At 44.0% G+C, this 25,016-nt stretch overlaps 1 protein-coding gene across 1 annotated transcript in view; it reads right to left on the reverse strand.

The window, feature by feature from the left end:
* Window positions 1-25,016, reverse strand: part of SPOCK1 (SPARC (osteonectin), cwcv and kazal like domains proteoglycan 1) — a 664,044-nt gene that overhangs the window by 230,332 nt on the left and 408,696 nt on the right. The window contains 1 exon segment of the mRNA XM_075542692.1: window positions 8,188-8,302. Within this exon segment, the coding sequence (XP_075398807.1) occupies window positions 8,188-8,302 (115 nt within the window).

A 25,016-nucleotide genomic window follows, 5' to 3' on the forward strand; every position in this document is an offset into this window, starting at 1 on the left:
AGATTAGTTCCCACCGCTCCCCGAAGACTCGGAAGGGTGCACTCAGATATTGTAAGATCCATCCTGACAGCCTTTCCTCCCGTTCACAATACACTTGCAGAATTTGAGTATGTGGCTTGTCTGGAAGGCTTAAAACAAATGCTTCAATTTTCCATTCTCCAAATGAAAATCAATGGCAACAGAGAGGTAAAATCAATGCTCTCTGCTCTGTAGGGAGATCCCCTCCCCATCCCTTGCCCACCCAGAACAATAAATCAGACTAGTCACTGGGCTGGTAGAGAATCCCACGCAGCAAGGCTCTCTGAAGGTCAAATGTCTTTCTGTCCATCCCTGCCCACTAAGAGAATATTTTCAAGAAGGTCTGAAGAGAATATTTTTAGAGGCTAGGCCAGGAAGAATAATACACTGCTGTAATAAAAAGCATTCTTCCCACACACAAGCCTGGGGAACCCTGGGACCTTGGCACTTAAGGTTCAGAATTTGACTTCACTTTCTCTCTACGAGCCCACTTTACATAATCAGCTCTAAGGATCTACACAGGTACCAGCCAACCACTGATCTGCTTTCTTTCATCAGCGATTCATTTGACTTTTCTAAATGGAGATGCCACCGTCCGGTATATATTCTTTTGGCTGTAGTTCTAGCTCATTTCATTCAACATCATTGTTTTGAGGTGTCTCTAAGATTTTACATGTATCAACAATCCATTTGTCCTTGTGTCCGAGTAATAATCCATTGAATGAATATATCCATTCATCTGACATGAGCCCATCTGTGTCCGGTTTGGGCTATCACAAATGAGCGTTTATGTGTAAGGTTTCATTTCTCTAGGAATAGAATCCCCATGCCATTTGGCAGGTACTTATTTAACTCGTTAAGAAGCCGCCAAACCATTTTCCCTCACTAGTTATTAGGGAAATATAAATTAAAGCCACAGTGAGATGCCAGAGCTCATCACCCATTACAAGGGCTAACATGAAGACGACTGACCATACCATGTGCTAGCAAGGGTGTAGAGCAACTGAAACTGTCATATACTGCTCTTGGGAATAAAAGGTGGTACAACCACTTTGGAAAAGAGTTTGGCAGCTTCTTAAAATGTTAAAGAAGCTCTGGTGATATAGGGGTTATCATTTGGGCTGCTAACCCCAAGGTCTGAAGTTCAAACCCAGAAGCTGCTCCATAGGAGAAAGATGAGGCTGTCTATCCCCACCAACAGTTACAGTCTCAGAGACCCACAGGGGTAATTCTATGCTGTGCTGTGAGGTCACTGTGCATCCCAACTGACTGCATGACAATGAGAACAACTAGTGAAGGAGCCCTGGCACCGCCTGGTGGTGAGGGCTTGGCAGATCACCACAAATTCAGCCGTTTAAACCAACTAGCCACTACATGAAAGAAAGGTCTAGCTGTCTGCTTCCACAAAAATTCACAACCTTGGAAACTCCATGGGACAGCTCTCTGTCCCTTAGGGTGACAGTGAATCAGAATGGACTTGACAGCTGTCAGTTCCTAGGTAGCAATATCCATCTTTCTAAATGTTCATTTGAATCTATGTTACCTTCTTGGGTGACCGTAGTAAATGCTCTATTTGCTTCTTGATGACATATGTTTGTCTAGCAGCCGTGGCTCTGCCTTTGTAGATGAGTGTTACTGAAAGATTGACCCTACCCCCAGCCTTCCCTGTGTTCAGTGTGTGCAAAGAGTGTCCAGTCACATAAGCTTTGAATCTGCACAAGCCAACAATTCAGGTAGTATCATCTAAAAATATGGTCTTTACATGAGCAATTTCCTTTTCTCAACAGTGTTTTAAATCCTATACTACTGGTTAGGCTACTGGTACTATCAATAGAATTACCCTCTGCTCCATGGGGATGATTTATAATGTTCTTCAGTAAAATAACAATGCTGTCTCTAAAAGTTAAAGTTAAGTCTCTAGTCTAAAATGAACCAAGGACACCTATACATGTTAGATATATGAATGGACTTGAGGTTCGCATCTAATCCTGGCCCTAATAAAAGAACTTTTAATTCTTATGACACAGCCCTACTCAATACTCACCCTCATGAAGAGATCATTGAAGATGTGAGTGCTACAGCAAAGTCTGGTGAGGAAACCAGATTGTGCCTGGTGATCAGAAAGAATAGTGACTGGGGTTGGAAAACAAGCAGCCATCTAAGTGAGGCTTCAACTAGGTCTGTATGATGGAAGCAGAATAGGTTGTGTGATCCAAGGATTAGAAATAATAACAACCAAATCTGGAGGTGAGAAGCATATCAAAGCTTAAATTCTGAACACCAGTTTGCAGAAGGCTATGGAGGACAGTGGAAGCCCCCAATCCATTGGCAGGTTCCCCCCATGATTACATCTCTCACCACAGTCCTGAGATGGGAGCAGCCTTGTTCTCAGAGAGAGTGCATTGCAAAGCAGATTGTGACAGATGCAGTGAGGGTAAAATGTAACACCTTGCCATTTGATCTCTCTTTTGACCCTGTTCTTTCTTTTCCTTTTAAATTTTTCTGTTTTGTTTGGTCGTGATTCTTAGGTTTTCATTAGTCTGTTTCTTGATTTTGTTTTGCATGTTTCCTCAGTGTATGAAATCTAGAATAGGTAGATCTACAGAGTCAGTAACTGGAATAATAATTTCCTAGGGACATGGCAGGTGAGTTTGTGGAAATGGAAGGCTAACAATAATGAGTACAAGAAAGAAGAAAATGTTCTAAAATTGATTGTGGTGATGTTTGCAGAACCCTTCTTAATATGACTGAACTAGTCAATTGTATGATGTATAAATTATATGCCAATAAGATTAATAAAATGTTGCTGAAATACAATTTATTAATGTCTTATAATTATAGTTCATGTTTTTGTAGGTTCTGTTTAAGAAATATTTTCCAAAGCCAAAGTCACTCGGATTTTTCTCTTATATTTTTGACTGAAAGTTTTATAATTTTAGCACTTACTCTGAGTTCTCTTATCTATTTCAAATGAATTTTTACATACATCATACTACACAAGTATTGACAATGATATCCACAAAAGGTTATGGAACCAGAAAAATGCTCTTCTAAATATAAAATGAACTCTAAACACCCAAGACTAGAAGAAAGAATGGAAGGGAATATGCTGGATTGTTTTAAGTATTGTTTAAACAATATATTCATTATCTACTTCCTAATGTATTTCTCCTCTGCCATATTTTTAATATTTTTAATTAAAAAATCATTTTATTGGGGCTCATGCAGCTTTTAGCACAATATATACGTACATACATTGTGTCCGGCACATTTGTACATTTGTTGCCATCATCATTTTTAAAACATTTTCTTTCTACTTGAGTCCTTGGTATCAGCTCTTCATTTTTTCCCTTCCTCCCTTCTCCACCCTCCCTACCTCCCAAACCCTTGATAATTTATAAATTGTTATTACTTTTTCATGTCTTTAAAAAATAATTTTATTGTGGGCTCTTACATCTCTTATCAGAATCCATACACTCATCCAGTGTGTCAAGCACACTTGCACATATGCCGCCATCATCATTTTCAAAGCGTTCTCTTCCCACTTGAGTCCCTAGTATCAGCTCCCCATTTCTCCCCCTCCCTTTCCCACCCACCCTCCCTCATGAACCCTTGATAAGTTATAGATTATTGTTTTCATATCTTACATCATCCTCCATGGCCCCTCACCCACGTGTTTTTCCCTTGTCCCTGGCTTGGTTTCCCCACTCCCTACCCCTTCCTTTCTCCCACCTCTTCTTCTCCCATATCCCCCTGAAACCATTGGTCCCATTCTTTCTTTTCATCTCTGAATTATTTATCCCGCCTATCTTATCTACATAGACATGCAGATACATTAGTAAGTGCAAAAACCAGGCCAAGCAAAATAAAACCACAAAGGAAGTCAAAACCAACGAAACAATAACAACAATGAAAAACAAAATAGCAATAACAAAAAAGAAAGCCACTGACAAGAATGGAAAAGCCTACAAATAGTTTAAGGTCTAACATTTTCTATAATAAATATTAATTCTCATTATATCCCACCACCTACCTGTTTATAAATATTTTGTTGTACTATGGTGGCTTACATGTTACTATGAAGCTAGAAATTATTCCACCAGCATTTCAAATGCCAGCCTGGTTATTCCTGTGGGCAGGTTTCAGTGGTGTTAAGACGGACTAGGAAGAAGGGCTGAGATATCCACTTCTAGAAACTGGCCAATGAGGACCATGTGGATTACAATGGAACACTGTCCAATATAGTGCTAGAACTTAGGTTGGGATAAGCTTCAGACTACCTGTAACAATGGAGGCAACCATACTAACACCATGAATGTGGAAGAGGACCAGCTACGTTTCATTCTGTTCCATGTCAGATTGACGTGAACTGGAACCAACACAGTGGCATCTAACTACAACAACATCGTTTATATCAAAAATAAATCAGAATATCAAAAAAGATTTCAATTGGCCTTCCTACTGTCTTTGGTGTATAAATGTTCTCTGTGAAGTCCCTGAAAGGGAACACACCAACAAGAATCCAGCTTCTCCCAGCCCCACTCAATAGTGCTTAGCAGGCGAGATGAAGCAAAAGATTCCCTAAGAGAAGGAATTTAGGTGAAACTTTAGATGAAACCAAATATGACCCAAATCACAAACATTGCCCTCCTAGAGAAGAAGTCCATCAGTGGAAAGCGGAGTTGCCCTGTGTGGCACCTATGGAGATTGCTTGCATGCCCCCTCACCATACTCAGCAGTCACAGATGTGTCTGTCAAGCAGTGTCTCCACTTACTCAGTCTCCATGGGCAAGGAAAGCTAATGAGATTCTCTCACTGTCCTTCTGTCTCAATATATTTTCAAAAACAGCCTAAGTCTGCAGTCTCCTAATAAGCCCAAGGCCGGCCAGGCAGCCTCTCCATATGTGCACACTCTGGACTGTCTGGCAGGCATGACTTGCCTCTAGAGCTGTGACAGAGGCCAGATTTGCTGGCAGGATTGCCTGCAGTTGTGGCACAGGGAGAAAGATGACTTCTGTGATTGGTGATTAAATAGAGCTGTCCACGCTCCCTGGTTGGAGGGGAAATGTTTCCACATTATACTTATATACTACCTAAGAACAGAACAGATGTTTCATGTGGGGCCGGGTCCGAGACCCTTCAAGGAGGGGTGCACTAAGAGGCTGCTATGGACTTTCCTTGGTTCCCAAATTCTGTGGGAGTGGGAATGCTGCCTTAGGCCACACCTCCTCTTCGGGCTACTTTCCCTGTAAATCAGCGCTATTATCAGAAATACAGCCATCTTCCGATGTCTTTCATGGGGTGAACCTCAGAGAGAACCACACGGAAATGACCCTGTAATCTCTATGCTAACCCTGAAGAGCTTACTAGTGGGAACTGGAAAGGCAATCCCCATCAGCCTGGGCAGGACGAAGGCATGTGTAGTGAGTTAACTTTATTCTCAGGAGGGCCCAGACCTGGGGGGGGGGGGAGGGCGGGGGGTGTTCCAGTTGACCTTCTAGGATGAATCACATTGATAATAACCATAGTCATCATAAGTCCCTGTTTATAAATATTTTGTTGTACTATGGTGGCTTACATGTTACTCTCCCACCTCCCCTTCTCCCATATCCCCCGACTACGGACCATAAAGGTTGACAGTTCCAATCCACCCAACCATGGAAGGAAGATCTGGCGATCTGCTTCTACAAGATGCCAGCCATTATTTTAGTAATTAGAAAATTAGTTGACATTCTTTAAATAAGTATTGTGTTCTAAGATACAAGAGTATATTCTTCAGGCACATTATCGTATTAATCTCTCACACAAAATATCCGAGGCAAATATCTGAAAAATAGACTAACCATAAATTCTTCCTATTAGAATTACCAGATGATGGATTTCCAGATAAAATGGAAAAGAGAAACAGAGTAAGTGCTTTCAGTAAGCCCATTTTACAGACAAATAAGTGCAAAGGGAGTAACTGGTCAAGGTCACAGCGAGGAAGTAGACAGCTTGAAAGTTGAGCCCTGGATGGTCTCATTCCCAAACCCATGCTCCTGGCTGTGGTGGTGGGGTCTTCAAATCCATGCGCTTGGCCCCTAGAATTCTGTGGTCAGTGGGAGATGTGAGAGCTGCAGATGGCACTTTCAACACAATCAAAGAAGTGTTGGTGCTTCCAACACAGAAGCGCCGTGCCCTGAAAAACACCATTTACACCTGATATTCCTGAATCCCAGTGAGATTGCTGCCTCTGTCTCACACATATTTCAGCTTAAAACTAAAGCTCTTTTGTCTGGCACTTCCAGAAGGGCCTGTTTTCCGAATTCAGGGAGGCAGCACAATTGGTACCAACCACTCCCCACAGTATTCGCCTGTCATCTTTCCCACCCCCCCAAAGGCTTACCTCATAAGGACACCCAAGCATGTCTCTCTCCTTTCGCATCTCTGCCCTCCATGGGAAGAGACCACACATTTGGAAAGTCTCCCAGAAGCAACCTTATGTGGTTTCTGCTTCTTTACATATTCATTTATATCATCTTAGACACGAAGGCTTTGTCAAAGAATGCAACAGTTCATCTAAATCAGGACACATTCAGGAGGTGATGCATAGGTGTTGAAGGAGAGGACATAAGTGCCCACCATCTACTTCTGCACCGAGCTTTCCAGTCCCTTTGAGAGTGGCGGAGAGCAGCCAACACAAGTCACCTGAGCTGCAGGCCGTGGCTGGACAGGTGGCACACGTTGTGAGGCACAGTTCATAAAGGAGGAGCCCTAGCAGGTTGTAGCTACCCTTGATACGGGTGGAACTAGAGACAGCTCCCTACCCTGCATTGCCTTCCTTGGCTTCTCAGGCATTGCCCACTGCTCCAGACAGTCAGGAAGGAGAAGAAAAAGTGATCCAAGTTATTGGTGTGGATGACAGGCACGGACAGGCTGAATGGGGAAGATCATCGGGAGAGAATTTGCTTTTTTAAAATCTTGCCCACCTCCCGGTCAGAGTGAAGATGCTGAAGCCAAAGAAGAACCAATAGTCACAGGACTAAAGAGCACAGGTGACAGAGGCCAAGAGAAGGTCACTGGTATCTGGATACTACTCTAGGTCCCAAATTTACCCAGGATGCTGGTCTAGGCCGTGTGTGTGTGTGTGTGTGTGCATGTGTGTGTGCATGTGTGTGTGTGTGAGACAGATAAAGTCTCACACACACACAAACACGTGTGTGTGAGCACACACACATTTTATAGAAAGCAAACACACACTAAGGCTTGGAAACTCCATATAGGGTCTCTGTGAGTCAGAATGGACTTGAAGGCAGTGGTTGAAGGTAGAGGTGGTCCTTGCCATCATTTGTAGAAGCCCAAACCCACTGGAAGGAGCCCAGGTGATGACATGGGTTATGGGCTGCTGACCGAAAAGGCAGTGGTTCTAACCCACCGGAGGCTCTGCAGGAGACAGACGCCTGGGCACTCTGCTGCCATAAAGATGTGCATCTTTGGAAACTTTATGGAATAGTTCTGCTTCTATGAGTCAGCATTGACTCAGTAGAAGTGCGTTTAGTTGCTTGTTTTTTGGTTAAACCAGCTGGATGAATAACCCTGTGAATGAGTGAGGGCTGGGAGATAAAGATTTATAAGGACTCTCAAAATGAGCCAAGAGGCATCCCTCTGGGCTGGGAAGAACTGGATATCAGCTGCCAAATCCTGAGGAAATAACCAGAGGGGTTTTCAGAGGCTCTGTTGATATGGCACGCCTGGGGAGGCCCCTAAAGCCAGGGTGCACAGCCTAGTAGAGAGCCCCCAGACCTCAAGACACCCCAAAGGACAACTGCAACTAGGAGCCTAAAGATTTAGCCTCCATTTTCCTACATGTAAGTTTTCAGGGTTCTGAGATCACTCTGGGAAAAGAAGCCCCAATAATGAAGAGGAAGGGGTCTTCTGCTTTTCAGCTCAGATGGGGCCTCGGGGTCAAAGCAAAGCTGATTGAAAGGAAATAGAGAGATCAACATTGTTTGCACATCTGTGTTAGGAACTGACACTCCCACCACAGCTGGAACACAGACCCTCAAATGCCACCTAAAATAAACCCTAAGCAAACCCCTTCCCCTCGGTACCCCAGTCAGAGAGCTCCCTGCCCACCCCAATCTGCTAGTGCTCCTCAAGCCCCTGCCTTCCCCCCACCGGTTGTCCCACCTGGGGAGCAGGTGCTTGCGGCTGACACACAGCGCCGTCTGGTAGTCCTGAGTCACACACACTTTGTGAGGGCTGCATTTCACCTTCAAGCAGGGGTCCTTGGATGGGTCCAGGGCTGAAAGAAAAAGAAGAAAAGGGAGTTAGGCCCTCCGGGGAAGTTTCATTTCTCTTTGTGCACAAATGAACAAGTGGGACTAAAGGAACCCTATGTTTCCCCTCAGTGCTGTGTCCTCAGGCTGTGGGGATGGGGATGGAAGCCCACGCTGAGGGGGATTCTGTTTCCATGGTACACATTCTTCTTTAACATCTGGATGGTGATTGTTTTCTGCATCAGTATCTTCATCTTATGCAAATAGTACTTCAAAAAATCTTTTGAATCGTACGTGACCCAACACCTAAGAGCTGCCATCTCCTCCTTGGTTGCCTGATTCTTTATCTGGTATTGCTTTAGGACTTCACCAGGCCTACCCTTGCTTATTTTCTGTAACAGAAAAAGTCCTTAAGGGCTGTCTTTTGCTTCCATTCAATAAACTAGGCATCGACTATGTACAGAAGCCTACTTTGAGTTTTGTAAAGAACTTTAAGATGTATAAGAGAGTTTTTTTCCACACAAAGTTACCATGGAATGGGGGCGGGGAGCTTGTCCATATATATTTATTGTGTATGGCAGAATTAGATAAGGGTCATGACGGACATATAAAATGATATCAGAGCTCAAGAGAGGGAAGAGATCAATTTCTGGGGTAAAGATTCATGAAACATTAATATATGAATTGGAGGCTGAAGGGTGGGCAGGATTTTTGAAAAGCCAACATAGAAAGAAAATTCAGGCCAGGGGACCAGGCCAAGCAATGGCAGGGAGGCACTTTTGGCACTCGTCCGTCGGTCGATGTGACTATCAAGTGCCGAATAGCAAAAGAGAGACACGTCGACTCCAACAAATAACTCCCAAAGGGTCTCAAAGAGAGCAGCGCGGAACTGCCCCATTCGCTGCACTCGGCTGAGCAGCATGTCCCTGGCAATCGGCGCTCCGCATGCTGAGGTGCACACACTCCTCACTGGCAGAGAAGAGACCCCCGGGAATTCTCTGCAAAGCAAGAGCAATTGTGCCATCTCCAGCTCGAGGGCGAAAAGTCTATTAGGCGGTAAATCTCTCATAACTGCCCTGCACAGCCAGGGGAGGCGACGTTTCCCCCCTTTTCTTGCCACGCAAACATTTGGTTAAACAAATTGGCACCCCGAGCAGGGACAGCGAAATCTCTATACGAAATGCCATTGTCCTGTCATCCGCTGGGTTTCTCAGCTACCCAGATTCCATCTCCACTGAGAGAAAGTCGTGAATCTTCTCAGTCTGTTTCAGACCCAAGATCTGAAACACCATTTTCTCCAGATCGCTCCTCAAGGGAGCTGGATACATAACATCCCAAGGCATTCCCGCTGCTTCAACAGCTCAGCCTGGTGTTCCACTGGAGCAGCTTCAGCAGGGGGCCAGAGGGAGAGGAGCTGGACTCAGGTCTTGGTCCCAAGGGAGACACTTGACGCGGACTAACACCCGATGGAAGAGACCAGGCACCTGGGCCTTAACTGAGGGGCACAGGCTGTAGAGGACGATGTAAGATATGGGGGGCAATCATCTATAACTTATCAAGGGTTCGTGAGGGAGGGTGGGTCGGAGAAACATGGGGAGCTGATATCAGGGGCTCACGTGGGAAGAGAATGCTTTGAAAATGATGATGGCGGCATATGTGCAAATGTGCTTGACACACTGGATGAATGTATGGATTGTGATAAGAGGTGCAAGAGCCCCCAATGAAAGGGTTTTTTGTTGTTGGTTTTTTTTAAAGCGAGACGGATCATAGTAGAGGGACAAGGCATTGACCCCAGGCTCACAGCTGAGGGCTGGAAGAGGCGTGGCAAAGAGGCATGTGTCTGCCACCAGAGCCCTGCACGTATGGGCCTTCTACAAACTTGCAGCAAGGACTTTCTGATGGAGTCTGTCTTCATCGATCCTGGATGTCCCCGGCAGCAGGCAGCAAGTTAGTGGGTGAGTGGGTCAGGGGCCTCTCCTTGTACACTGCTTCCCATGCCTGAGACTCTAGCACAGCCAACTCTGGCTTGCTTTTCAAGAGTCTTCCGGAAGACCCAAAGGCATACATATACCCTCAAACTTGAGCCAATCATTAAAGATGATCGCCAGATTACCAATAATGATGATACCCCCATCTTTCTCTACTGCTCCTTACATTTCTCCCCACCCTAAAATGAAGGAAGAAGCGCAGGCCTCCCCAAAACTTTGGTGCCCAACCCCAGCCACGATTACCAGGTGAAGTGTTTCTCCGGGCCCAGCTCCCACAGAGTTCGAGGGATGTCCACTTAAACGGATTTCAGAGAGAGCAAATGACATGCTGGCCAGAATGCTTGCTCCTGTTTCTTGGTGCCATCAAGTCGGTTCCGACCCACAGCAGCCTTCTACACAACAGAAGAAAACACTGCCCGGTCCTGAAGCATCCTTACAAACATTCCTATGCCTGAGCTGATGTTTTCAGCCAGTGTGGCCATCCATCTCCTGAGGGCCTTCCTCTCCTCTGCTGCCCTTCTATCCTATCTCATGTGAAGTCATTCTCCAGGGACAGATCTCTCGTGACAACATGTCAAAGTATGTAGGACTAAGTCTCACCAGCCTAGCCCCTCAGGAGCACTCCGACTGTATTTCTTCCAGACAGTTGGGTTTGTCCTTGGAGCAGTCCATTGTACTTTCAATATTCTTCCCCAGCACTGCCACTCATCTGCCAGTTTGTCTAACTGTGCTGGCTTGTGTGTTGCTGTGATGCTGGATGCTAGGTCACTGGAAGCCCTCATTTTGGTGGGGTCACCCAAATTAATTGGCTTCAGTGGAGTTTCCAGATGAAAACAGACAATGAAGAAGGACTCAGCTCCCCACGTGGGAGGAGGGAGCCACCAAAAACCTAAGGCATTACCTAAAATAGTGGGCGGTCTAAATCTGTAGTGCTGCAAGGCAGATTTTTGGGCAGATCATAAGCTTCTTTTTGCTTTTGCAGCCAACATAAAAACAAACAAACAAACAAACAAGTGCTATGGTCACATAGCCACTCACAGGGTCTGAATGGACTGTGCAGTCACAAGGAGCAGCAAGCATCTAAGTACGGTGGAAAAGAGTAGACCCTGGGTCCAAAAGTCTGAGTTTGACTCCTACATCTCCTGTTTACTAACCTTCTAGACCTTTCTTCCTCTGTAAAATGGGAATCACAATATTACTTATTATTATATGTTGATTGTCATGAGAATTAAATTATTTAATGTTTGAGAGTGTTGTAAAATAAATCAGTTATGACACATATTAAGCACCTCCTGCTATATGTGTTCAGAGGTGTGTGTGTGTGTGTGACAGAGAATCTATTTTCCCCAGAGTGAATAATAAGCCTCCACAACAAGAACAACATAAACATTCTCTGAGAGCTTTTGACATAAAGGCAGTGAAATAAAACCCTCTAATTGGATTAACATATTTAATCTTAACAGCCACTCAGTGAGAGGAGATTTCCAATTTTACAAATAAAGAAAATAAAGTTCTTAGAAATAAGTTGCTGAAGAAAGATACAGAGGACAGCTGATGTCTCGTGTGTTATTGTGTCAGCTTGTTGTACTAATGCATATCGCTGTGTTAGTTTGTACAATATTATGGCACCAGTGTTCCAAATGTCAGCAGGGTCACCTTCAGTAGACAGGTTTCAGCAGAGCTTCCAGGTGGAGACATGCTGGGAAAAGGACCTGACAAGCTACTTGTTAAAACATGGGCCAGTGAAGACCTCTGTCTGATGTCATCCCTGGAGATGAGCCCATCAGGTTGGAGAGCACACGAGATACAACTTGGGAAAATCTGCCTCCTCAAAGGGGAGCCAAGCTTGATGTGGAGGAGTCCCCTGCAAGGCCTTCGTGTGTCCATGTGACTCGACTCAAAATGAGAAGAAATCGCAGAATCTACTAATAAGCAAACATGGCGGGCATGAAGTATGACTCTAATAAAGTGTAAAGATGTCCTAAATAAAATGGAATGCTTGAAGTCAATGTCTTGGGCATCATCGCACTGCGATGGACTGGTATTGGTCCGTGAGGACCAGACAGTAATAAGGTCTTCTATGCCAGTATGACAAATTGAAGAGGAATGACATTGCATTCATTGTCAAACATTCTGATCTCTGTCCTGAAGTACAATGATGTCCGTGATAGGAAAATATCCATATGTCTACAGAAAGACCAGTTATATGTTTTCTCTTGTTTAAATACAAGCCAACAATGCCAAAAATGAAGACATTGAATATTTTACCAACTCTATCGTATAAAATTGATCAAACATGGAATCCGTATACATCATTAACTACTGGTGATCAGAAAGAATGTAGAAGTTGGGAACAAAGGAGGCTCAGTAGTTGAAAAATGTGACCTTGATGATAGAAATGACTACAGAAATCACATGATAGAATTTTGAAAGGCCAATTACTTATTCAGTGAAAATATTTTTTCAATAGCATAAATGGTGGCTATATAGAGAGATATACAGAAATCAAATCAACTATATCTGTGGGAAAAGACAATGAAAAAGGTCAAAATCATCAGTCAAAACAAGGCCAGGGGTTGACTGCACAGAACACCATAACTTGCTCATATGAAGTTCAAGTTGAAGGTGAACAAAATTAAAACAATTCCACCACAGTCAAAGTATGGCCTTAAGTATATCTCACCTGAATTTAAAGACCATCTCAAGAATAGATTTGATTCACTGTACACTGGTGACCAAAGACCAGACAAACTTCAGGGTGAAATCAAGGATATCATACATAACGAAAGCAAAGGAGCACTAAAAAGATGGAACAGACCAAAATGGATGCCAGAAGAGATCCTGGAAACTTGTTTTGAACACAGAGAAACTAAGTGAAAAGAAGAAATGATGCGATGATGTGAAAGAGCTGAGGAAAATATTTCAAAGGGCAGCTTGAGAAGACAAAAGATTAGTACAAAATATGAAAATACATGGAATTAGAGAAGCAAAGGGAAGAGCACACTTGGCATTTCTCAAGCTGAAAGCACGAACGAAGATATTCAAGTCCTGAAATGCAATGCTGAAGGATTCTATGGGCAAAACATTGAACGATGCAGGGAGCATCGTTACAAGATGGAAGGGTGTATGGATTGTGATAAGAGTTGGACAAGGCCCTAATAAATTATTTTTTTAAAAGAACATATGTAAAAGAAAAAAACCAAGAAAATGGAAGGAATATCACTTGTTATATCAAAAGAGGCTATTAACTAGAAGAGAGTGAACTCTTTAAAATCAAAATTTTCTTGTATTTGATCTAAATGTTAGTGACAAACATTAAACAAAAGCATGTATAAGCTGGAAAATAACAAAGAAATTTACCCAAATGAATTCACAGATGTGCGATCATACCAGGAGGCAGCGTATGATAAAAAATGTTGGCATCGAAGGAAGAAGTCCAATTTACACTGAAGACATTGGCAAAACCAAGGTCCAGAGAATGGGATCACAAGTCAGATGTTTTAATAAATGGATGAAATGCTGAAAGGGCTCACTCATCTATGCTAAGAAATTTGGAAGCCACACTACCTGTCAATGGACTGGAAGAAATCATATATGTACTTATTCCAAAGACGGGTGATCTCATAGCATGCAAAAATTATTGAACAATATAACTAATATCACATACCAGTAAAATTATACCGAAGATCATTTTAAAATATTTGCAGCAGTAGATTGCCAAGGAAATGCCAGAAATTAAAGCTGGATTCAGCAGAAGACTTAGAATTAGATTTATCGCTGTTGATGTTTGATGGATCTTGGCTGAAGACAAAATAACAGAAACACGCACACTTGTGTCTTATTGACTGCGCAAGGCTTTCAGGGTGTGGATCATAACACATATGGATGGTATTGCAAAAGGTGTGATTTTCAGAACCCTTCATTGTGCTCATGTGGACGCCGTACATGAAACCAGAGACAGTCGTTGACCAGAACAAGGGGACAGCGCAAGGTTTACAATCAGGAAAGGTGTCAGAGTGGCATCCTTTTATCAAACTCACTCTGTCTGTGAAGATCCCCAGTGGTATAGTGGTTAGGTGCTGGGCTGCAGATCTCAAGGATGGCAATTCAAAGCCAACAGCTGCTCTGAGGGAGAAAGATGGAACTCTCCCCATCTAAACAGTCACAGTCTCAGAAACTCGGGGTGGGGCAGTTCTACCCTGTCCTACAGGGTCACTATGAGTCAGCATCAGCTCAATGGCAGTAAACTTTGTTTTTGATATTCAGTCGATATGCTGAACAAATACTACCTGGACTCATTCACATGCAGAAGAATGCAGCATCAAGATTGGAGGCAGACACTTAACTATCTGTGATATGCAGATGGTACAACCTTGTTTTCTGAAGGTGAAGAGACTTGCTGATGAAGATCAAGCATTGCAGTCTTCAGTATAGCTTTTACCTCAATGTAAAGAAAACAAAAACCCTCACAACTGGACCAATAATCAACATCAAGGTAAGTAGAGAAAAGATTGACATTGACGAGGATTTCATTTTACTTGGATCTTCAATCAATGTCCATGGAAGCAGCAGCCAAGACATGAAACATATTGCACTGGGCAAATCTGCTGCAAAAGGGCTCTTTAAAGGGTTACAGAGCAACGACGTTGCTTAGTGCAGGAAGGTGTCGCTGGGCTAAGCCAGGGTATTTTCAACTGCTACATATGCAAGTGAAAGATGGACAATAAGGAAGGAAGAATAAAGAAGAATGTATGCCGCTATGTCATGGTATTGGTGAAGAAGACTAAATACCTTGTGAACTGCCAAGAAAAATCTGTCTTGAAAGAAGCACAGCCAGGAGTCTCAAGAAGAATGGCAAGAGACATGTTTGGACATGCTGTCCGGAAGGGCCAATCCCTGGAGAAGGACACCATGCCTGGTAAAATAGAGGGTCGGCAGAAAGAGAACAAGATGGGCTGACAGCCTGGCTATGACAGTGAAGGCAAACAGGCACAGCTGTGAGGAAGGTGCAGCACTGGTCAGTGTTTTTGCTTGTTTTGTTGTATGAAGTCAAAAGTATTGCTACAAAATCCGAGCAACCTTACTTTAAAATATTAAAATATGAAGCCATTGTTTCTCTTAATGCCCTCCATCTAGGCTGACACCCTTCTGAAGCAAGTGTTTCCACTTTTCCACAAAGAAATGTGTGCTCTTCAATTGACACCATCCCCAAATGGCCTGTTTTATATCATCCAGGACTCAAATTGTGAAATGTTCTTCCCGTTTGGGGGACAAGAAGCAGTCTGACGGAGCAATATCATGGCTGCACAGTGGATGGGTGTGTTAGTCCAGGTAGACTAGAGCAACAAATTTATAGACACACTTATAAGTTTATAAAAAATGATTTCTATACAAGAGCAGTTAAATAGTGAGAAAACACACCAGCCCAGTCCCGATCAAGTCCATAAGTCTGATATTAGCCCATATCTATAAAATCCTCTTCAAACTCACAAAACACATACAATGACACCGAATGCAGGAAGATCACAGGTCAGTAGGTTGGAAGTCATGTGAATCCAGAGGTGTTGTAAGCATCTCAGCATTGGCAGGGGTCTCCACTTGGCTCCTTTGGCTCTGAAACTCTGAGGGTGAAGGGTCCTGAGAGTCATCAGGACACATGTCTCAGGGTAGCTTCATGGGACTTCTCAGAAATGTCTCGCAGGGAGTGAGCCTTGTCAGTAGAGCATCTCCAAGGGAGTGAGCAAAGAGTGTCTCCCCCATCCAAGGAGGAAATACAAGAGTTCCCTGAACTCTCAGGAGAAGGCCATGCCCACACAGAGGCCTCATTGGCTATATCCCGATTGACAGACTAGACTCCACCCCTTCACTCTTAATCCTCTCAAGTCACAAATTGACACAAGATTATGTAACTACAACAATGGGATAAAGTCTATCAATGAATTCTCCTAGGACAGCCCTTAAATCTTTGAGGAATGAGCAGGAGCATTGCATTGTTAAAAAAATAAAATAAAAATTTCTTGGTACAACTTTCCTGACCTTTTTCACACCAGTGCATTTTTCAATTTTCTTAAAAACTCCTTCCTAATAATCCCCTATAGTCATATTGGGTTTTGTGAGGAAATCAATCAAGAAGATTCCTTTGGACTCTCCCCAAACAGTGGCCATCATCTTCTGAGTTGACCTCTCTGCCTTGAGCTTAACTGGCCTGGCACATGTCCCCAGAAGCCATTGTGGTGCAAGCCCTTGGCTGGTAAATGATCAAGAACAGTAGGCCTAAAGCACCAGTTTCAGCTAATCACGAATTTTTGTTTCTGCAATCTCTCAATGGTCAGTCTGCCACTAAGCTAACTGTTCAAGTCCGCCCTCTCCCTTCAATTCTTGAGGTTAATTTTTCAGTCAAACCTGCAACCTAGAATGTTGATAAATAAAAATTGTCAGTTATTTAACTCTGTACACATACTTCCTTAACAATTTGCATAGGGAAATCATTTCTATTAAAAATTAATTATCAACATCTTCATACTTCGAACATGTATGTGAGTTATTTAGAGTAAATGAACTTCACCGAACAACAAAGCAGTAAGAAATCAAGCTGTCAGCATTTATGTAATCCCCAGAACACATTGTGTTTTGGAAAAATAGCAACAAGGGAATTTCCACTCCCAAAAAGAGTAACTCTGTACTAGAGGGTTGCTATAAGACAGAATACTACTCTATACTAGAGGGTCACTATAAGTCAGACATGCCTCAGTAGCAGTAAGTTTGTTTGGGGTTTGAAGGATAAAGACAGAGAAACTCAAGAAGATGGTACAGCCTCCACTAACTTTTCTAACACAATTCCTGGAAGACTTATCTGCATGTGAGCGGGATTATGTCCTAAAAGACACACATAAAATTTTCATTTTGTCTTTCCTGTTCATATAAAGAAATCAATCAAGTGGCAACTGGTATTGGTCATCTATCCAATTATTTGTTAAAATTTTTTCAACCAAAAAATTTATCAGGGAGAAAAAACAGGAATGAATTATTTTAAAGAGAGATTTGTTGGGCTTAAATGCCTTGAATTCAAAAGTAAGTTCATTAGTATGCCTGCAAGTTTTTGTTTTTTAATTTAATTTTTTAAGCTCCACTATTTGGTCTCAATTAAGGTAGTGATAGTTTAATTCTCTTAATTGTTTCTGAACTTGCTTTCCAGCTCAACAAGTCATTTATTAATTAGTGACATTGATTTAAAAATCCTAAATCAAGCCTTTTTGCTGCTCGTGACCACATCCTATAAGCTAATTGGAAAAGGGGTCTTCACACTTGTATCAGCAGCGTTGGAGCCCACCATGGGGGCAAAGGGAGGAGAAGCAGGCTCTATTCTGTGAGCCAGTGTGAAGGGTCCTGAGAGTCATCAGGACACATGCAAGTCTTTATTAGTTAATACGATAGAGCGGCTGTCCTGGGCCTCCACCGTGAACAAGACCTTTCTCTTGCTCCTGAGAGCTCGTGCTCAAGAGAAAAACCAGCTTAGAGGAGGAGGAGGAAGCTCTGTGCGCAATGGGAGACAGGCAAGGTACCTAATCCCATCTCTCAGGGGTCAAAACCTGGAAGAGACGGATCCTTAGGGAAGAAGTTGCTTACGCTAGGTTATGATGTGAGGAAAAGTGCTCCTGACTAACGAGAAGAGCTGCTGTGGGCAAGAGGAATACTGGCATGTTTGGGGCACTGAAGTGTTGTTTCATTGTGCAGGAAGCAGCTGGAACAGGGACGGTGTGGGATAAGCGGGAGAGGGAAGCAAGGCATAGTCACTGAAGCATGGAGGACAACGGGGCCATGGCCTCCAAGTCCCATGCTATCCAGCCTGTGGCTTTTGTCCTCGCCTACCCTAACGTTCAAGAGAGAACCTACATGCAGGACTTGAAAAAGGGCAGACCCGCTGCCAATGTTCATTCTCAAGTGAGAGGGAATGTGAGCCTTGGGGTCCTAGTGGTCCACCTTAGAATCTCTCCTTTCCCTCCCTGAAGCACCTCCTCTCCTTGCCCCCTCTCCCAGAGAGCATTATGCCACTTAGGATTCTGAGAGGCAACAGGCCTACCTGCTGAGACCAATAAGCCAAAGGCTTTGTCCAACACAGCGGCATGAACTTGTGGACAAAAAGCCATTCAATTTGCAAAAGGTCTACAAATTGATGACTGCTCCTTACCCCGTGGTCGCTTTGATGGTTGCTTTCTGTCTGAGTCATGCTCACTCAGCCGAGTTTCCTCTGAAGAGCAAAAACACTTCCAGCCATTCATCAGGCGTGACTGAATGGATGATTGACAAAGAAATTACTCCAAGCTGCTAAAACTTCATCATGGTAAGATCCCACTTATTGCAGCTTGTCTGTCCCCATGGTAACCCATAAACGCACACTGCTTCCCTCCCTTCTCCAGAGGGGCTTGTATACTAGCCTTGAACAACAACAACACAACACAACAACACAATAGAAGAGTCTGCTGGAATCCAAGACGAATGGTGGCTTTCCCTCAACCATTCTCAGTTTCCACATCCAGAGTTGACCGCGTTTGATTAAGGCAAACCAAGGGGCCTGCTGGCCACAGGTCCAGATCGAGCAGGTGGACTACTGAGTGATACAGAAAGAAGACTGGACTGGACAGGTGTGCCCAAGAAGCAGGGGTTGGGAAGGTGAAGGGGCATGAGACAGAGAAGGACACAGAGGCTGAGGATAGAAAGGTACATCTAGTCAAAGACACCCCTCTTAGGAAGAGAGCTTTTCTTCTCTTTTCTCTTCAAACCAGGGGCTTGAGGGATACCGTTCTGTGTTGGAGCAATAAGCATCCTATTTCATTGTTAGTGCATGTGTGTGGTAGGGGAGATGTTTGGGTGAAATAAACCAGTTAACCCACTCAGCTGTAAACCAGGGACGTGGAGGTTTTAGTCCACAGAGGGGTACCTCAGAAGAAAGGCCTGGTGGTCCACTCCCAATAATCAGTCATTAAAACCCTCTGGAGCATGGTTCTACTCTGACAGATGAGGTCGACATGAGTGAGAATGGACTAAGCAGTCCCTAGGTTTGTTTGTTTGGGTAAATTGATAAGAGCCTTTTGTTGGGGCAAGAAGTCCCTTCAATTATAACAATTGTTCCTTATAGGTGGGCAAGCATGTAAGAGTTTATCATACTGTTCACTCCACTTTCTGGAATATGTCAATTTTTATAATAAAAAGAAAGAAATATAAGAAGCTATATTATAATATAAGAAGTTAATATATTAAGCAGAAGTGTTCATCTTAATGGCCTATACTAAAGGGAAATTATAATCAAGTTGAATGCCCACCTATAAACAACTGATTAAATTACAGAACCTCCATTTATGAAATAGCACACAGGCATTAAAAAGGAGAAGCAGATTGATAAGGACTAGCCTCAGTCTTGTCTATAGTTGAAAACAAGGCAGCAAGTTTGAACATGCAAATCAGCCGCCCCCCATCACACAGCAAATAGATGGCAAAGCCAGTCTGAGCTCAAACTCAGGGCCGCCTTCCAAAGGAGGGGGTCGTTCTCTTTCCTGTGCTGCTTCCCCTAAGACAGAAACCCTCCTTCCACATCGCTTCACATACGTGTGAAAGTTGGACACTGAACAAAGAAGGTCAAAGAAGAATCTATGCATTTTAATTATGGTGCTGGTAATGAATATTGAAAGCTCCGTGGGCTGCCAAAAGAACAAACAAGTCTCTTTTGGGAGAAGTACAGCCAGCATGCTCCTTAGAGGCACGGATGGCAAGACTTCATTTCCTGGACTGTGGAAATGTTGGGAGGAGAGACTAGTCCCTGAAGAAGGACATCACGGTGAGAAAAGTAGAAAAAGAGGAAGACCTTTCCATGAGATGGATGGACACAGCATCTGCAACAATGGGCTCAGGCACAGGAACACTTGTGAGGACGGCGCAGGGTCGCTGGGGGTCAGAACCAATTGATGGTACCTAACAGCAGCAGCAGCAGCCTCGGCTTTCCCTCTACTCATACCCCAGGGCCTCACTTTCTCTAGATAGTCCTCAGTTTCCTAGGGGCTGTGCCGGTAATAAGATAGGGACTTTTTATTTGAGTTTAACTACTGTAGACTCCCCATGCCTGACATCAAGAAACAGCACCCCCCAATTGAAAATTCTCCCCTGCTTCCAGGGGAATCTGACCACAAATGCTTATCTACAGCTGTGAGAAAATGACAGGTTGCGACCACTGCCTGGGGCCAGAGCAGGTGTTCAGTTCTGTGATTCTGGCACTTGTCTCTGAGATGCAGGAGTTCCACGCCCCACTCATGGCTGGGGCAAATGGCAATGGCTAGGAAGAGCTCTGCACTTTGGCTCAGGGCCATAAAAAAAACATGAAGGTGATGGGGAACAGGACACTAATAGGCCCACAGGGAGGGTATTGCTTATGTCTCCACAGGTAAAGAAGAGAGGGGCCAGACCCCAACCCAGAGCACCAAGCCTTTAAGGCAGTACACTGGCATGGAGCAGTGAACTAACAGAGAGGACGCTGGGATGAGCCCAAGCCAAGCTATGTTAACCTCCTCCCCAGAAGAAGGCAATGCAGAGGACAGCACTGAAGAGATAGCCTGGGGCGAGAGGCCGGTCTGTCCAGACCACATGGGAGAGAACTAAGATGGGGAGAGACAGCGAGAGAGAGGACCTCATCATGGTCCTCCAAGCCTTGGGGACAACACTCCTGCTTGGAGCACCCAATGCACAGAGAGGACTGTAGGATCCGCCCAACCAGGGGACACGATGTTGCTTCACTGACCCACAGCGCTACAGGGGACAACACAGGAAACGTTGTGTGGAAAGCATGCCTGGCCTGCCCCACACACAGCGAGGTGAAACGCAAAGGGAGTGCGACAGGACAGCCAGGGGACAGAGTAACCAAGTGTCCGAGGAATCCTGCAAATAGACTTCTGACTTGGGGGACAGGGCTTGCCACCTCATCAGACTGGATTGGAATACACACGTCAGGGTCAGCAGACAGACCTGGAACTATTGTTTTGGGGTTTTTTGTATTGTTTTATTTGTTTTTCTTTTTATTTCACCCTATGTCTATCTATGTAAGATAAGCAGGATGAACAATCCCAAGGAGAAAAGAACAGGGCCAGCAGTTACGGGGAGACATGGAAAAGAAGGGCATTGGGAGGGGTCATGGGGAGCCAACAAACTCAGAGATAAGGGAACAACAAGAGATCTGAAAGTGCTGGTGCGAAGGGCATATAATGCCTGGTGGGGTTTGATCAAGTGCAATGTATCCAAGAGGAATTACTAAGAGCCAAATGGTGGGTGAGCATGAGAGTGGGATAGTAGGAAGGTGAGAGGGAGTAGAGGAAATAAATCGAATGCAAAATCTATTTATAAAGGTATAGCTATAGGCATGTATATATGTAAATATGTCACTTTATAATAAAAGGGATAGAGACCAATGTACATATATTTATATGTTAAGTATTAAGATAGCACATGGACTTTTGGCCTCTACTCAAGACCTCCTTAAATACAAGAACACTTTGTTCTAATAACCTGGCACTCTTTGATGTTCACCTTCTGGACATGATGACTGGAGACAAAATGGGCGCATAAACAAATATGATGAAATGAGCAGATGGTGCCCAGCTATCAAAAGGTATAGCGTCTGGGAGCTTAAAGGCTTGGAATCAAACAAATGGGGCCATCTAGCAGGGAAGCAAATCAGCCCACATGAAAGAACCACACCAGCCTGTGTGATCATGAGGCGTCCATAGGATCAGGGATCAGGTATGAAAAGATCCCAAACCAACAATCTTATTGATGCAAATGAGGGGGGTTGGAATAGAGACCCAAAGCCCATCTGTAGACAGTTAGATACCCCCCCACCAAAGGGTTATAAGGAAGGGTTGATTCAACCAAGGTGTAGTATAGCACCCACAAATCACACATCATCCCTCTAGTTCCTGAATGCCTCCTCCCCCACACTGCCATGACCCAGATCTAATTTACCTTACAAATCTGGCTATACCAGAGAACACACATTAGTACAGATAAGAGCTCTGACACATGTAATTCCGGACAGACAAACCCCTTGGGAACAGTAGTCAGAGTAGTGATACCATGGGGGAACAGAGGTGGTTTGGAAGAGGGAAGGGGGAAAAAGGGAGAACCCATCACAAGGCTGGATATATAGCCACCACCAACCCCAGGGGACAAATAACAGAAGTGTGGGTGAAGGGAGACTACAGAAAGTGAAGATACACAATAATAATAGCAATATATAATTGATCAAGGATTCACTAGTATGGGAGGGTGGGGGAGAGAGGGGGAAAAAAGAGGAGCTGCTACCAAGGGTTCAAGTAGAAAATGTTTTGGAAATGGTGATGGCAACATATGTACAAATATGCTGGATACAACTGATGTACAGAATGTTATATGAGCTGTAAGAGCCCCCAATACAATATTTTTTTTAAAAAGACTTATCAGTAGCCACCAACACACTGAATGAGGCCAGTTTACACGTCTGGACCATCATAAAGGAAGGCATTAGGAGAGGTCTCGTATGCAGCTGAGCCCCGGTGGCAGTAGGCGGGAATGAGTCAGGCTGCTAACTTCAAAGTGAGCTGTTCTCTTCTTCCAGCTGCCCCACAGAAGACGGGTGAGGCTTCCTAGGCCGCTGAAGTTGCCGTCTTAGACCCCGCAGGGAAATCCAACCCTACCCGAGAAGGTCACTATGAGTTGAAAGCAGAAGGATGACAATGAGATTGCTTTGTGTTGTTGGATTGTTTTTTAGTTTGACTCTGGCAGCAGAGGAAATACACTCCATAAACCCACAGGTCACGCAGTTTGTTAGCCTGGCCAGGAAGCCCCACCCTTCTCAAAGCCATCGTGCCCGTTCCTTAGCTGCCCCAGAATCATGAAAAAAAAAAAAAAAGGCCACTTAGCCAGTGTTTGGGCAAAAAAAAAGATTTCCACTTAAAAGTAGGGAGAGCAATTGAAGGGAATGACTTATGATAAAGACAATAACATCCACGAGCATCCACAATAGTAAATAACAGACATTATTTGCAGCTCCCTGGTGAGAAAGCTGTCACTGAAATGGTACAGAACTTGCCTGTGGTCATGCACTTGGCAGGTTGGAGATTCGGGGAGGGGAGGGTCCTGCTCAAGGTAAGGCTTAGAACCACTGATGCGAAGAGTCGCTCCCAGAGGTAAAGCTGTTTGGCACAAGGCTAAGCAGTGACAGGCGGAAGCCCTCTGCCCCCTTCCAGCAGAAGTATGTCACCCACAAGGTCCTGGGAAGCATCTACTCCACCATGCCAGAGGGTGCAGAAAACATGACTCCGCCAGGAGTCAATGCTGGATGGTTGGATCTTCTACCACACCTGTGTTGCTTTTTCAGTGATACAAATTTAAAACTCTGTTTTAAAGACAATGCGAGTACCCAAGGAATGGATTCATTCTCCTCTGACACGAGAAGCAGCAGGAACCAGGGGAGTCTGGTGCTCCCTGCAATGGCATGTAGTTGCTCTCCACCCAGAGGGGGGGATGCACAACCTCCTGGTGTTGACATGGGCCTGGCTACTAAGAATATCCAAAAGTAAAGCCAAACAGTGGAATTGATTCCAACTCATGTTGAGATGACCCCGTGGATGTCAGTCGAACTGCACTGTCTAGAGTTCTCAATGGCTGGAATCTGTTGGAAATAAATCACCAGAAGTATCTTTGGAAATATCTCTGAGTAGATTCAACCACCAATCATTATGCTAGTAACCAAGCAAGTGTTCAGGACCTGAGATTAAGTAGAGGGAAACACACTACCCACAAAGAAAGTTTAACCTTCTCATCCATTAAAATGATCAGAATTTATTAAAATATCATAATAGTAAGTGCACTTGGGTTCTATTTCATTGGAATTGACAAATTATTCATAAGGCATTTATGAACAAAAGAGAGTGAACCGGTTAAAGTAAAAAAGCACTCATTCTAACCTAGGCGTATAGGAGGCATGAAAAGCACAATAAAAATCTCATTTCCGGGGGGGGGGGGGGAAGGTATGTTTAAAAAATCGCTGTGGTTCATAAAGTCTATATTTTGCACCTGTGCCTCATTTAATGCAATTAAAATTTCTAAAAAACTTTTTCCAGATGCAAAAGTTACTCAGTTCTACACACACACTCACACACACACACACACACACACAGAGAGAGAGAGAGACAGCAATAAAATATATTTTGAATATCAAGTTCAGGGCCCATTCCATCCAGGAAATTGTGTTGATTTCCTAGATCTACATAACAGCAAAAACCATAAGACAATGGAAGAATCTATTCTTTTCTAGTAGTTGGTTGTTGTTCCAACTCCGGAAGTTCCCACGGGTACAAAGCAGCATTGTTCCACGTGGTAGTCAAGGCTATGAGCTTTCAGAAGCAGATGGCCAGGCCTTACTTCCATGGTACCTCTGGGCAAATTTAAACCATTGGTTAGTAGTCCAGCACTTAACCTTCTGAACCACACCGGAAAGTTTTGCTCTTCTACATTTCCAGTAAGGTGACATTTTACCTGGCCTCCCGAAGATTACAAAGTCCGGCTAAATTCTGTGTGCATCAGAAAGTCTTGTTCACAAAGCTGCAGGGAGCTACTCTCTTTTTTGGTGGGGGGAGAGGGTTGGGGGCAAGAACTAGATAAAAGATCCGTGGCTCTGCAAAGCCTCTATTAGAGAGTGCTAAGATACCAGGAAGCCTACATTCCAGTCTCA

This window comes from Tenrec ecaudatus, chromosome 2 (genome assembly GCF_050624435.1).
Source record: "Tenrec ecaudatus isolate mTenEca1 chromosome 2, mTenEca1.hap1, whole genome shotgun sequence".
Classification (NCBI taxonomy): Eukaryota; Metazoa; Chordata; class Mammalia; order Afrosoricida; family Tenrecidae; genus Tenrec; species Tenrec ecaudatus.